General features: G+C 43.3%; 1 protein-coding gene across 4 annotated transcripts in view; it reads right to left on the reverse strand.

Annotated features, from left to right (window-relative positions):
* IFT122 (intraflagellar transport 122) overlaps positions 1-12721 on the reverse strand; it is a 31752-nt gene extending 19031 nt beyond the window's left edge. The window contains exons 1-14 of one of the 4 annotated variants that reach the window (XR_007206096.1): positions 12585-12721; positions 12275-12341; positions 11029-11113; positions 10140-10218; positions 9294-9370; positions 8796-8862; positions 7902-8048; positions 5935-6010; positions 5208-5399; positions 4384-4522; positions 3582-3784; positions 2978-3115; positions 2098-2262; positions 1056-1253 (exon numbers count right to left, since the gene is read on the reverse strand). Coding sequence is in view for 3 of the 4 variants with exons in the window: in XM_048315602.1 (XP_048171559.1) it covers positions 1056-1253; positions 2098-2262; positions 2978-3115; positions 3582-3784; positions 4384-4522; positions 5208-5399; positions 5935-6010; positions 7902-8048; positions 8796-8862; positions 9294-9370; positions 10140-10218; positions 11029-11113; positions 12275-12341; positions 12585-12625 (1674 nt within the window). In the remaining variant the exon portion in view is untranslated. Of the gene's footprint in view, positions 1-1055; positions 1254-2097; positions 2263-2977; positions 3116-3581; positions 3785-4383; positions 4523-5207; positions 5400-5934; positions 6011-7901; positions 8049-8795; positions 8863-9293; positions 9371-10139; positions 10219-11028; positions 11114-12274; positions 12342-12584 lie in introns of those variants that run through there. The other 3 variants (XM_048315602.1, XM_048315604.1, XM_048315603.1) reach the window with 3 other exon arrangements.
* Between the last annotated feature and the right edge of the window lie 68 nt (positions 12722-12789).

Here is a 12789-nt window from a genome sequence, read left to right on the forward strand (position 1 = left end):
AGGAAATCCAAGCAGGGAACTGCCAGCTGCTGCAGGGTGGCACACACAGACAGATGTGGGTCTGCAGCCACAGCTCGAGCCCTCTGAGGGAACAGGGAGCACTGCAACACTCGTGCCTTAACCTGGGTTTGCAACCCCAGCAGGACACAGGTCCATTTCTGTGTTATTTTTATCCATTTCTATGAAAATTGTACACCCTTTGGTACTCCCTCTCTCCAAAAGCATAGCTTTGGAAAAGCTGCCTCTGTGACACTGCACAGTAATTCTGTGGTGTCTCAGTGCCTACAGCATGCCAAAGGCAGACAGGAGTGTTCAAGGCCTGGTGACCTTGTCTGTGGCTGCCATCCACCCTGGGCAACCCAGAGCCTCATCAAGGACCTGCCCAGGGCCTCAGGGGACAGACGGGTCTGTAACACAGGTGTGCATTAGTCAGTACAAGCACAGGGCATTCTGCCTCCTTCATTGACTCTCAGAGGCAAATCCTGCACACGCCTGGATGCAGAGAGTCACAATCTTTTTGCTTTTTTTTTCCTTTTTTTTTTTTGGACTTCCATTGCATCTCAAGACACAGAAAACAGCATTTTATGGAAGGTAATCTCTAAATTCCGATTATAAAGACTACACATGTATTATACATTCAGACTAAAATATACAGTTTAAATACTGCCTAAACATATCTAGATGAAGCAACAATAAGACAGTATTTGATATATTCAAGAAAAATGAAATTACAACTGGGGAAAAGTCATATAGGGAGAACACAGTAAAAATACTGCAGGAGGTAAGGCCTGTACTATATTAGATTACGTGCATTTGCAAGTAGAAAGGGAGAATCAGAAACAATTACCAACAGCAAAAAGGAGGTTAGCTTAATTAATGCCAAAGAAACAAAAATAAAATAGATCACACAATATAACTTAAATAACAACGAAGGAAGTGTGAACTGCAATCATTTTAGTAATGAAATACAAGCAAATCTCAGAAAAGCTTCTTCACTTGTTAAACATTCATGTTTATGAGATATAAAGCAACACTTAATGAGATTAAAGGATTACCTGCGGAACTTCAACTGCTGACATAGAGAAAACATGAAGGCAGAAGATCTTGGAGCCATTGTAACCCACAACAAAGCCTTGCAGTTTTTGCTGGTGGACGGGGAAGTTGCTAGCTTTGATATTGAGGTAACCCCCTCCAGAAAAGCAAAGCATATCCTCACACTGGGTATTCCAGGCCACGCTATTAGCATTGGGTTCCTAGTGAGCAAAACAACTCAGGATTACAACTGATGCAATCACATCTTTCCTAAGAAACATGCCTCCTTCAGCTACAACGTTTGACCCATTACAGCCTGGTGTGTACACACACCAATTATTCACATTTGCAATATCCTAAAGCCTAGAATATTCCTAAACAGATTCATAGGGACGTATTTTACATTTTAATACACAGCTATAATTGTGTTGCCTTTTATGTATATTTACTAGTGATGTCTACTATCAAACTGTAGAACATTATACCAAATTCCACAATAATATACCGTTAGTTAGAACATTTAATTGATCATTTCCTCAGTCCATTACACAAAGGAAGTTACAGACCCTATCTTTGCAGCACTCCATCCTTGCTATCCAGTGTGTTATGAAAACATTTAATCAACATTAATAAGTGACTGCTAAACTGCCAATGAAGAGAGCATTATCATGATTCCTTTTATAGCCTACGAACACCAGATGAACAAAGATGTTCAGGCTTTAATTCCATTCGTACTAATAAAACTAAAATGCTCTTTAACTGTAATGCTTCACAGGGAACCAGGGCAGAGTTCTAAATTAAACTGAAAAGGTCACATATTTAAGTGCTCTTTATTCACCTGTTGCTCACATAGATTTCCTGTCTTCTCATTCCTACTCCAACATCTCTGAAAAGGTGGTTTTCATAAACAGATCACAGTTAAATTCTACAAGATGGGATTAATATCTTAAATGAGTTAAAACGAATTCCTGTGCAGCAACACTTTTGGGATGTTCTGTGCTCCAAAGTACTTCTTGCCCTCCCACCCCACCTTTTAAAAAAACCCTAACAACTGTTAATTTTTACCTGAAACAGCAACTCTTTGGTATGAATGTCATAGACGAGGCAGGTGTCGTTCTCATCCACCACGGCCAGCTTGTTCCGGGACGCGCTCATGTCCAGGCAGCGCACGGCCGTGGATTGCTTCAGCAGCACGATCGCCAAGGCGTTGTCCACGAAGATCTTCAGGATCTAGACAGATTTGAAACAAAGTCACTCCAGACATTTCTGTCCCTAGAACAGGAAACAGCATAGCAGGTAAAAACTTCGGTGCTGTTTAAAGCGTGATGAAATTGCAAGCTTTTCAGAGACAAACTGCAATAAAATTAGGGAAATGCTTCCAGTTTGAGGTTTCTTGAGCAGACTGGCTGCTACAACATGCTCTAGGTCACAAGCCTATACAGATAAATCAGATGCTATGCATCCTGGATTCTCCACTAGTTACACAATTTCATTAATACATTAATATAAAACATAGAGAAGACACACAGGATCTCAACTTCCTCGCAATCAGTACCTCTGGGCTCCAGTCTGACACTTCCAGCTGCCACCTGGCGTGTGAAACAGACAGCACCTACACCTGGAGAACAGCCACACCCTCACAAGTGGTCATCAGGAGACATGTACCCACCTCCAACCCCAACTAATGGCAAACCTGCTCTCAGTTCACCAAGAACTTAATTTTTGTCAGTTGATACTAACAACTTACAGACTTTTAGGCACAGTTAAACATATTTGTATGAATTTTACTGTCACAGAATGTGAAAGACAGAAGTAATTAATTTTTAATCCCAAAATGAGATTGTCAAATAAAATTCTAGGCCTGCTGCTCCTAAGATCTCCCTCTAAGAGCACAGAACACATTTTATTTGCAGTGAAAAAACACATACCAGACATGATGTGTTACCTGACCATTCTTCAGACCAACTAAGAGGCCTTCTCTTCCTGGAGGCCCTCCAATTACTTTAATGTAACGAATGAGAGATTCCATCAGCCATTCTCGTTCTTTAACACCACTGAATGAGAGGCACTGCAGTCTCTTCTCCTAAGGACACAGCAAGACATAAAACACAGCAGGGAGGTGAAGACAAAAATCTGTGTCTGATGTGAGACATTTATACCTATACTAGCAGTGGTCTACTTTTACATTCAAAAATCACACAGTTAAATACTCAATTTAATGGGTGAATTCTTTAAGATTTTCCAATCCCATGAACAAACAAAAAAAACACCCCTAGTCTTTTACTAGTACTTCTCTCCCACCCAAAAGTACCCCTGGATTCTGTGCTAATTTATCAAACTCACTAGAGAGCCTGTTTTACTGAAGCAGAGTCACCTGAGCCATGCCACAGTAGCTGCCCAGCATCATGTCAGCACTGCATGGCACAGCCAGACTGCCTTGGCAAGAGCTGTAACAGATCCCACAGGGCAGTCCTGCCAGCCACTGACTGGGACAGCAGCCTTGAACACTGAACACAGCCCAGGACTACTCTAGCTTTTAAGGCACATACCTGGCATAAAATAATGTGATTTGAACACACCACCAGCAAGTTACATTCAAATTTCTTTATGATCTTTTCCTTCACCCGATAGTACATATCTGCAGAGTCATCCGAGTACAACTCGTAAATCAGGATTTTCTCTGGCATCTGGATGGCTAATCTGTTTTTGTAGATTGCAATTTTCTTCACAAGCTCTCTGCCTTTTATCCTAACTAGAAACAAAAAACACAAAAGTGATACAGTATAAGCTGCCACAAAACTAACATACAGAAATCAGAAAAGTAAAACTGAATCTCTCTAGAGCACCTCTAAAATTCAAAGCACATTCCTGATCAGGTACGTTTGCTGCTCTGCATCTACGTAATCTACTATCCCTGTCATAGTTTACCACCCTTTATGACTTGCCAACAGCATGTTCTGGAGTCTGGAGCAGTACTTTGATTCCTTGCCATAAAAAGCTAGCAGAAATGAAGAAACAAAATAAGCACAAATGCTTGAGGTTACAAGTAAAGAAAATAAAAGCTAAATGTAACACATAGTATTTTTATCTCATTTTCAGAGATTAAAACCTTATTTTAAAAGCCCCTGTCCCTCCCAGTATCTTTGCCAATCCCACATCTTTCATTAAACTTGTCAGTGCTGAACTTGCACACTCCCAAGTTTGCGCTCTCCTCGTGCAAAGTGTGTTCCATGGTTTGACTGCCAAAGTGACAACAGCCTGTCAGGTACATGCAGTGTATGTTCCAAGTGTCCTGATGGAGATAAATTAAAAGCCAAAACAAACCACATGAGGCTGCAAGTGTAGAACTACCTTTTTGTTCCGTGATGAGATGCTGGACAATAACATCGGTCATGTTGTCCCTGTAGGCGTAGCGATCTTTATAGAGGCCATGGACAGTGCTGAATATCAGCTGGTAGAAGGAGATTGTTCCATCCTGACATCCTACTGCCTGAACACATGAAGACAACAATTTTAGTTAATTGGCACATACAGGTGAGAATTGGGAGAGTGTGTGGTGTTTATACGAACACCATGTCCCTCTTCCTGTGTAATGTATAGACCAATTACAGCTGACTTATATTTAACCATGGTTCAAGTGCAATGCAGAATGAGGACTGATCTCCCCACAGACCATGGAGACACCATGCTGGGTGGGGGCCTTGGGTTCATTTGGTTGGGGTTTTGGTGAGGTATTTTGCAGAGGAGGTGTGTTCGTTTGTTTATTTTTAGATTTGCTTTCATTCTCTTCCCACTTGTACAGGACTCAGAGTGCAGCATTTTGGGCTGACAGTTGCCCTGTATGTATTTTCTACCCATCATGGAATTAGATTTGGTCAATTGCAGAAGCTATTAGATGGTGTTTTTAATTAGTTTTCCCTCCTCTTTTTTAATCAAAATACAGTAAATGTCTTACCACTTGACAGCAGGTGTTATGCTCCTTATATCCTTCTTACAGCTCAGGTTTTACTTCTGCAGGATATTTGTAATTCCAGTGGCAGTTCTAGGATCTCCCTAGACACTGCTCAGGTTCTACTGCCTCGGTAGGAATGTCTAAGCAACTAAGTTTGAAATGTATGATCTTACTTTAGGTGACAAATTCCCTGTGAAAAAGTCAGAAAAATGTCCCTACTCACCACATAGTTGGAGTCTGGTTTAACTTTGCAGGTCCACACCCAGCTGCTCTGCTCTCCCACAGTGCCCAGGCGTACGCCGTCCCTTGTGAAGAGAGAAACTTGTCTATCTGAACCTCCCAGTAGGAGATACTCTCCTTTAGTAAAGTAGCTGATGCAGCATGGGTCAAAATTGAGCACTCTGTCCTTCCCAATCTACAAGGGAAAATAAAACAAAAAACCAATCAAAAACATTAACAAAAGGATCATTTCCTTTTTTCTGAAGGCAACAAGTGCCATCACTCATACCATTCGTCTCTTCCATGCATGGCTTTTCAATACCCAGAACCACTGGCTATATTAGGATTCCCAAAGGCAGTTCTAAAATATGTCCAAGAATCCCTCCAGTCCCAAACCATTCTGCTCAGAATGCAACAACTCAAAAAACCCCTTTAACCAGCTGAAAAAAACCACAAAGAGGTTCTCTTCAAACCAGTGAACCATGTCACAGAAGCCAGCAGAGCTGTAAGGGCTTTAATGGAAGAACTGCAAGACAGCAGCTGAGCTGCTACGTGAGAAACAAGAGCTGAAGGAGAAATGGTTAAAAAAACAGTAGACTCATAAAAGGCTGGGAAAACAGAAGACATTTAATGTAACTAATAAAGCACCAGTATGCAAACACTTTGACTGAGGGACACAAAACAGAACCAAAAATACCCTGTGAGTATTGAATAAACTCTCTAAGACATACCTGCTTGCCACTCAGATGGTAAAAGGAAAGCTTCTGACCCCAATCTGCCACAGCCAAAATGTCATTGCGTTCATCCCTGCCAAAAAAAAAAAAAAAAAAAGTAGCAATTCCACAGCAATTTTTAAATAAATTTCTTAGAGCCACAGAACCAAGTAGTAGACTAGCAGAATTCACTTCATGTTACTCTTTAAAAGTCACAAACTGAAAGGACAGCAGTTTGTCATTTAAACCTGTGGAAAACAGCCTGGGGACACAAAATCAAAACCAGTCTCCTCTACAGGAATGACCCAAAGCTTGAAGCATCACTTCAGCTGGAGCTGTGTGAGCAGTGGACACAGTGGAGCAAACAATCCCTTGACAGGTGAAGCACCTAGGCCCACATTCTGATTTAGCTACAGGAGTACAAGGCCATCATCAAAGCCTACACAGCTGAGCAAGAGTGAACTGCAATTATCAGAATAAAATGTTCATGTGAGGCCAACAGTAGGCTGAGGAAAGACTTCAGGTCCCAAATTTAATTCCAGTAGTCTGACATGTTCTGTTCAGCTTGGAGCAAAACAGGAGAGTCACCTTCTCCACAGCTCCTCGCCTAGGAGGAGATGGTAACCTGAATGTTCTGCTGCAGACTATGCCTCTAGCCAGGGATTGAATATAAAACAATCACAAAAAAACCCCTAATGACAAGCCAAGTCACCCTCCCTTTGGTCAGTGCATGCCACATACACCTGGGGGGTAGCACACACCTACGTCATGATGAACACATACTAGCAGAACAAACTAAGACCACACAGGTAACTATTGATCTAGAATTTCCTATCTTTTGAATATTTGAGGTTGCATAATACTCTGCCCTTAGTCCTTCCTATGAAGTGCTGTTCCAGGTAATATAGGTACTCATGTTTCTTTGAAGTTTCACTCACAAGTTGAAAGAGACCTCCTTTTCCTTGTGGTCTTCTATACCTGGCTGACTATCCTGCCTACTGCCAAGCCTGGATCCAGTAGTGGGATCTCCTCTAAATAGTTGTGAACTGAATCCTCCTCTTCTTCATCTACTCGACTCCAAAAATTCTGCCACCTACTGCAATAGCAATTGCTTGTTCATGTATTTGGAAGAACATTCCCTCTGAACTCAAATGAAAAAAAAGCTCCCCTCTCTCTCCGCCAATCCAAAGAGAACGTACCCCTAAATCCTTAAAAAAAAATTAACCAAAAAGAGTACAAAACAAGAAAAAAATGTCTCAGTAGATCTGCTGAGGTGGAACCTCAAATCCTGGGGTCAGTTTTGGGCTCCCCACTTCTAGAAAGACATTGAGGGGCTGTAACGTGTCCAGGGAAGGGAACGGAGCTGGGGAAGGGTCAGGAGCACCAGGAGCAGCTGAGGGAGCTGGGAAAGGGGCTCAGCCTGGAGCAAAGGAGGCTCAGGGGGGACCTTGTGGCTCTGCACAAGTCCCTGACAGGAGGGGGCAGCCGGGGGGGGCCAGGCTCTGCTCCCAGGGAACAAGGGAGAGAACAAAAGAAATGGCCTCAAGCTGTGCCAGGGGAGGCTCAGGTTGGGTACTGGGAAAATTTCTCTCTGAAAGGGCTGTCCAGCCCTGGCACAGCACCCCAGGGAGGTGGTGGAGTCCCCATCCCTGGAGGGATTTAAAAACCATGTGGATGTGCACTTGGGGACAGGTGTTAGTGGTGGCCTTGGCAGTGCTGTGGGAATGGTTGGACTCGATGGACTCAGAGGGCTTTTCCAACCTAAACAATCCCACATCTCCAATCTAAAAGGTAACTTGTTCCCAGGTTCTCCATTCAGTTGAAGACAGGCAGCAAAGCCAAAACCCCAATATATAATCACTTAAAAAAGGTAACACAGATGGCATTAACCTGTTCCAGCTGAGATAGAAGTCAAGCCTTTCTGCAATCAATGAGCCAAGGATAATCTATTCAGCATGAAAAAAAGGAAGGATGAAATTATTTACCTGGAAGGATTCCAACAAATTGACCATATTGGAGAGGAAGAGCCCCCTGGCCGCTCTATTTTCACTTTCTCATCACCATTTTTGTTCCTTATGCTGACAATGCCATTGAACATCCCCAAAGCAAGGTACTGGCCATCATTTGTCCAGCTGAGAAAACACACACATACTGAAGAGTAAGCTACTACAAACCAGCAGCAGGAAGGCAGGATGGTATATAGCACATTCACACAGAAATGCTAGATTAAAGTATATTTCTAGGGGGGAGTTCTGGGAGGTAGCTAGTAATCTTACAGTTTGTTTATGCATCTAAATCCACATTTATAGCAACAGTACACACTCATCAAGAACATTTTATCATATACATGGAAGTAAAATAAATTAAAGCCTGCAATATTTGCAACATTTTGGGGATGGCAGTCTGGGAGCAGACCAAAATGCTTTAAAAGCCACATTTAGAACATGATCAGACAGAACTGTCTGGTGTTGGACAGAGGGGACCTAGGGTCTCTTCTGGTCTCTTCTTCAGTCAGATGAATGACTTCAGTTAATGAATCCTTGCTGCAGCTTCCCCAATGATAATACCTCCTTCAACTGAAAACACCAAATGGACAGGGAATGAACTACAAACAAAAATTGCAATTATATCTCCTCCAATTTCATTGTATTGTTGTTGTACAAGATGGATGACCAGATGGAGAGAGAACCTAAGACGCTTGCTCAAGACCAGAATAGGTCTCTGATGCCTTCAGTATGATTTGGTTAAAAACAGGACCAAGCATAACCCAGCACTTTGCTACTGAAAAAGAAGGAGGGAAAAGTCTTTTTTTTTAAAGCTTCCATCTGACTTGAAATGGTTTGTATTGAAACTAACTTAAATGACACAGATAAACTTACCTACAGCAAGTAATCTTGCAGCTTGTTTTATGTTTAGAGACTGACTTCTGTTCAGGAGACCACAAGCCTCGATGAAAGAAAACAAAAACCCAATGACAAGTATGTGCGTGCCAGTGTTCAGACTGGAAACTAATACTCTCAGAGAACTCAGCTGGGATTTTACAGGCATCAAAGTCTTGTCCACTGTTAGAATGACACTTAAATACATAATATTTATTATTAAATGGCAAAAAAAAAATCCATCTAAGTAACAGAGGGGGTGTCTGCAAAAAATTCCAGTAACAGAGCCGCACATTTATCCTGTGGCCCCTCGCTACATTGTTCTTTCCCACTGAATTTAAGTGATTTAAATCAGTATCCAATGTCACTGAACTTTAGGTACCTTTGTGTCCCATCTGTTCTGGAGTTATAGAGCTGCATCTATCTGTGGTTAGCTTAGCTATCCAGCTATAATGGAATTCACTAGTTCAAGGGAAAAGTTCAAGGGAGAAGACATACCAAAATCCCCAGATGAGCAGGATGCCAACTGATGAGTGAGAGGATTGTATGAAACGCACTGGATAGCATCATTATGCCTAGAATGAAGTTACAATCAGATTTCAATAAATCATTCTTAAATGCCCCTTTTCTGACTTTCAGCAAGTGAGCTGAAAGCTTCAGCAGATGCCAAAGTAATTGGATTGGTTTACAGTACATCAGAAAATCTGCTATTACTGTAAAGTAAATCAGTAATAAACCTTATAAAAACTGTCTCCAAGTCACAGGATTCACTGTATTTCATCAAGATTAGCTAAAGCTGTACAGCAATTGTGGTTTGTGAAAGATGTCTGAAGGTTGTACCCAAATTCTAAACAAGTGTGCTTGTGCAGGCTTTGTGCAGTGACCAGCTAACACAAACCAACTCCTGATAAATGTGCACTCAGGAAACAGAACATGAAGTTGTTGCTTCAGAGGGCTGACTCAAAACAGAGCCAGATGATTGAAATACACCAAAAGTGCCAAACCCATCTTTAATTTGATCTTTGAACCAGAATTACAGTTTATTATAGAAGACTGGTCATATTATGTTTCATTTTATTCTGACCTATTCTGACTTTCCCTAGTTCTCTGTCAGCCCTCTAAATTCACAGATTTCTCTGGATTCCCCACTGCCTTTTATGCCTTTAATTGCCTTCCTGCCTCATTCAGATGCTTCAGCTGCTCTTTTCCTCCTCCCTCCCCTATCACTCCTTTTCTCTGACCTTAGTGAACCTTCTCCCAAATCTAACAGCTCGTGCTCTTTAATTGCAGCAGTGCATAATCAAAATCAGCTTTTGAGGCACAGAACTGAACAGCATCACTTACGTGTACTTCAGAATTCCTTCTAACTTTGAAGTCCAAATTATCACACTTTTATCAGCAGAGCCAGATGCGAAACGCTTGCCTAAGAATTAGAGATAATTTAAATCCCACACATACAAGAATCACTTTCACTCCAAATACTCAATCAAAGAGAGACCAAGAAGTTCTTGAACTTGACAAGGCTCAAGTAATAATGGGGCTGACACTGAGTGCCTGGATGTGCCTTCCCAGCCACATGGAGTTCCAACGGCTGTACTGTACCATTTCCATGGCCTTGCCAGTAAACAGTCCTTCCAGTGCTGTCCATCCCCAGGCTGGAGATTGATGGGAACAGTGACAAGTTAAACTGGTACACTGTCCCAGGAACTGTCATCACTCAAACAGCAGCAGCTCCAGGAAGGCCCCCAAGCCCACAGAGTGAGTCCCACTGAATGAGAGTCACAGACAGTGAGAGAACTGGAAGCACAGTGCAGTGAGCACGTAACATATGAAGGACCAGGAAAAACTCTGGGATAGAAGAACTACAGGAATAAAACTCAGAGGCAGATGAGTAGCAGAAACAGGAATCTCTGAGGTGAGCCTTCTCCTCACGTTGCCCATGAACATACACTCACCCAGTGCTAAACCTAACACTGAAGTCAAAGGGGAGGGGCAGTGGGAGCACAGCTCTTGGGCTCACAGGTGACCTTACAGGTATTTGTGCAGGTAGCACCTGTACAGCAGATCAAACCCTCCACTGGACAACAAAGCCCAGTACTTGTTAAAGAACAAGCCTCCAGCACTCACATGCTGTAATTGAAACAACCCCCATTTCTCCATTTCAATGGGCAATCACAAATGGGAGAGATGCACTTTACAAACCAGGCTAACAACGCCCCAAAGTGCTATTTACCATCTTTAGCGTAAGCCACGCAGTACACAGTGTCTTTATGTCCTTTCAAAGGCTGAATTAGGGTTCCATCAGAAGTATCATACACCTGTTCAAATGGGGAGAAAAAAAAAACCGATCCAAACATACAAACAAAAGAACTTAACACAAAAAAACCTTTCAGTGAATCACAGAACCACATTTGGGTGGGAAGGGACTTAAAAGCTCAGCCAGTTCACTCCCTTGCCATGGGGCAGTGAGACCTTCCACTATCCCAGGTTGCTCCAAGCCCCATCCAACCTGGCCTTAAACACCTCCAGTGTGAGGACTAGGATATAGAATTACTGAAGGCTAACAGATGATGCACTTCCTTTTCTGTCTGCTTTTTGAATTGCATACAGTTCATACAAGACAAATGTTTTCTAGCACACAGCTTTCTGTAACATGACAATTCTTAGAAAGAAAGAAGAGTCAGTACTAGAAAATAACACACACAAAAGACATTTTTCAACAGCTTGTTTGGCAGCTTGTTTTACATCTCATTGGGTTTTTTATCTTTTATTTTTATATTTTACATTTTGCTGTTAAAACATCTTTCTCTACGTTTGATGTTTAAACAATAAATTACTGCTAAGGAGCATCACTAAATACATTATTCTGTTAGCCCTGAAAATAACACTTGCTGTCCTGCAGTGCTGAACTCTAGCTCTACAATCCAAACATCTATTCATCCATCATCCTACCATGCCATCCATCCCTTCCTGCAGTTCCTACACCTGCCCCATCTGAAAGCTTTGCAAGACCTGAGAGCAGCTGGTCCTGAACTGCTCTTGCAGCAGCCCCAAGGAGCCACAGACAGCTTGAGCTGAATGTTCCCACGTCTTTCCTATCACCACAATGCCAGGACATGGGCTTGAGTCTCTCCCCTCGTCACAGAGATTTTAATGCAACTTGCATGCGCACAGCCCCTGCACTCTGTGCCAGGACTGGGGGCAGGCTCATAGATCTCAAACCTCGGGAAAGGCACAAGAAGACGAGATGACGCAAATAACTTAAATCTCATTACTTTTGGAAATAGAGCTTAAGACTTGGTAAGAAATATTAAAAAGCTTCAAAACACTTTGGAATTGGCCTGCATTAATATGTATGTTGCTGTGAGGCTGCACTGACAGAGATAAGGGGATTTTGGATAGGTTATATTCATAAGTTAATGTGAAAGAAATCATGCTCATACAGCTGTAAAGGAGAGAGGACAGGAAGATTTCCCTACCAGCAGCCTGTTTCCAGCAGCAATTATCAGCTGGGTCCCATCCGGCTTGAACGCGAGGTCGTAAATACTGTGGGAAACAAACAAACCAAGAACCCCGTGTCAGGAGACAGAAAACACATTCCCTGCCCGTCAGACGTGTCACACGGCCAGCGCTGGTAACGGCACACTGAGCGTGGGTGTGATTCCCAACAAACTCCTCGAGCACAAGGAACCTCCGGGACCGACCCCGCGCTGGAACCCCCGACCCCGCCCCGAAGAGCCGCTCGGAGCGGAACGGGCCGACACACCGGCTGTCCCCGGGGCCGCTCACCACTGCTCGGCCCTGTCGCGCCAGGTGAGCGCGGCCCGCATTGCCCGGACCCAGAACGGCCCGGACCCAGCACCGGCACCAGCACCGGCACCGCCCGGCACCGCCCGGCACGGCCCTCCCGGCCGGGCCCGCTCCGCGCCGGGTGCCGCTCCCCGACCCCGCCGGTGCCAGGGGCAACGCGCCTGCGCCTGGGGCCCACGGGTCC

The sequence above is a fragment of the Corvus hawaiiensis genome, chromosome 11 (assembly GCF_020740725.1).
Source record: "Corvus hawaiiensis isolate bCorHaw1 chromosome 11, bCorHaw1.pri.cur, whole genome shotgun sequence".
Taxonomy (NCBI): domain Eukaryota; kingdom Metazoa; phylum Chordata; class Aves; order Passeriformes; family Corvidae; genus Corvus; species Corvus hawaiiensis.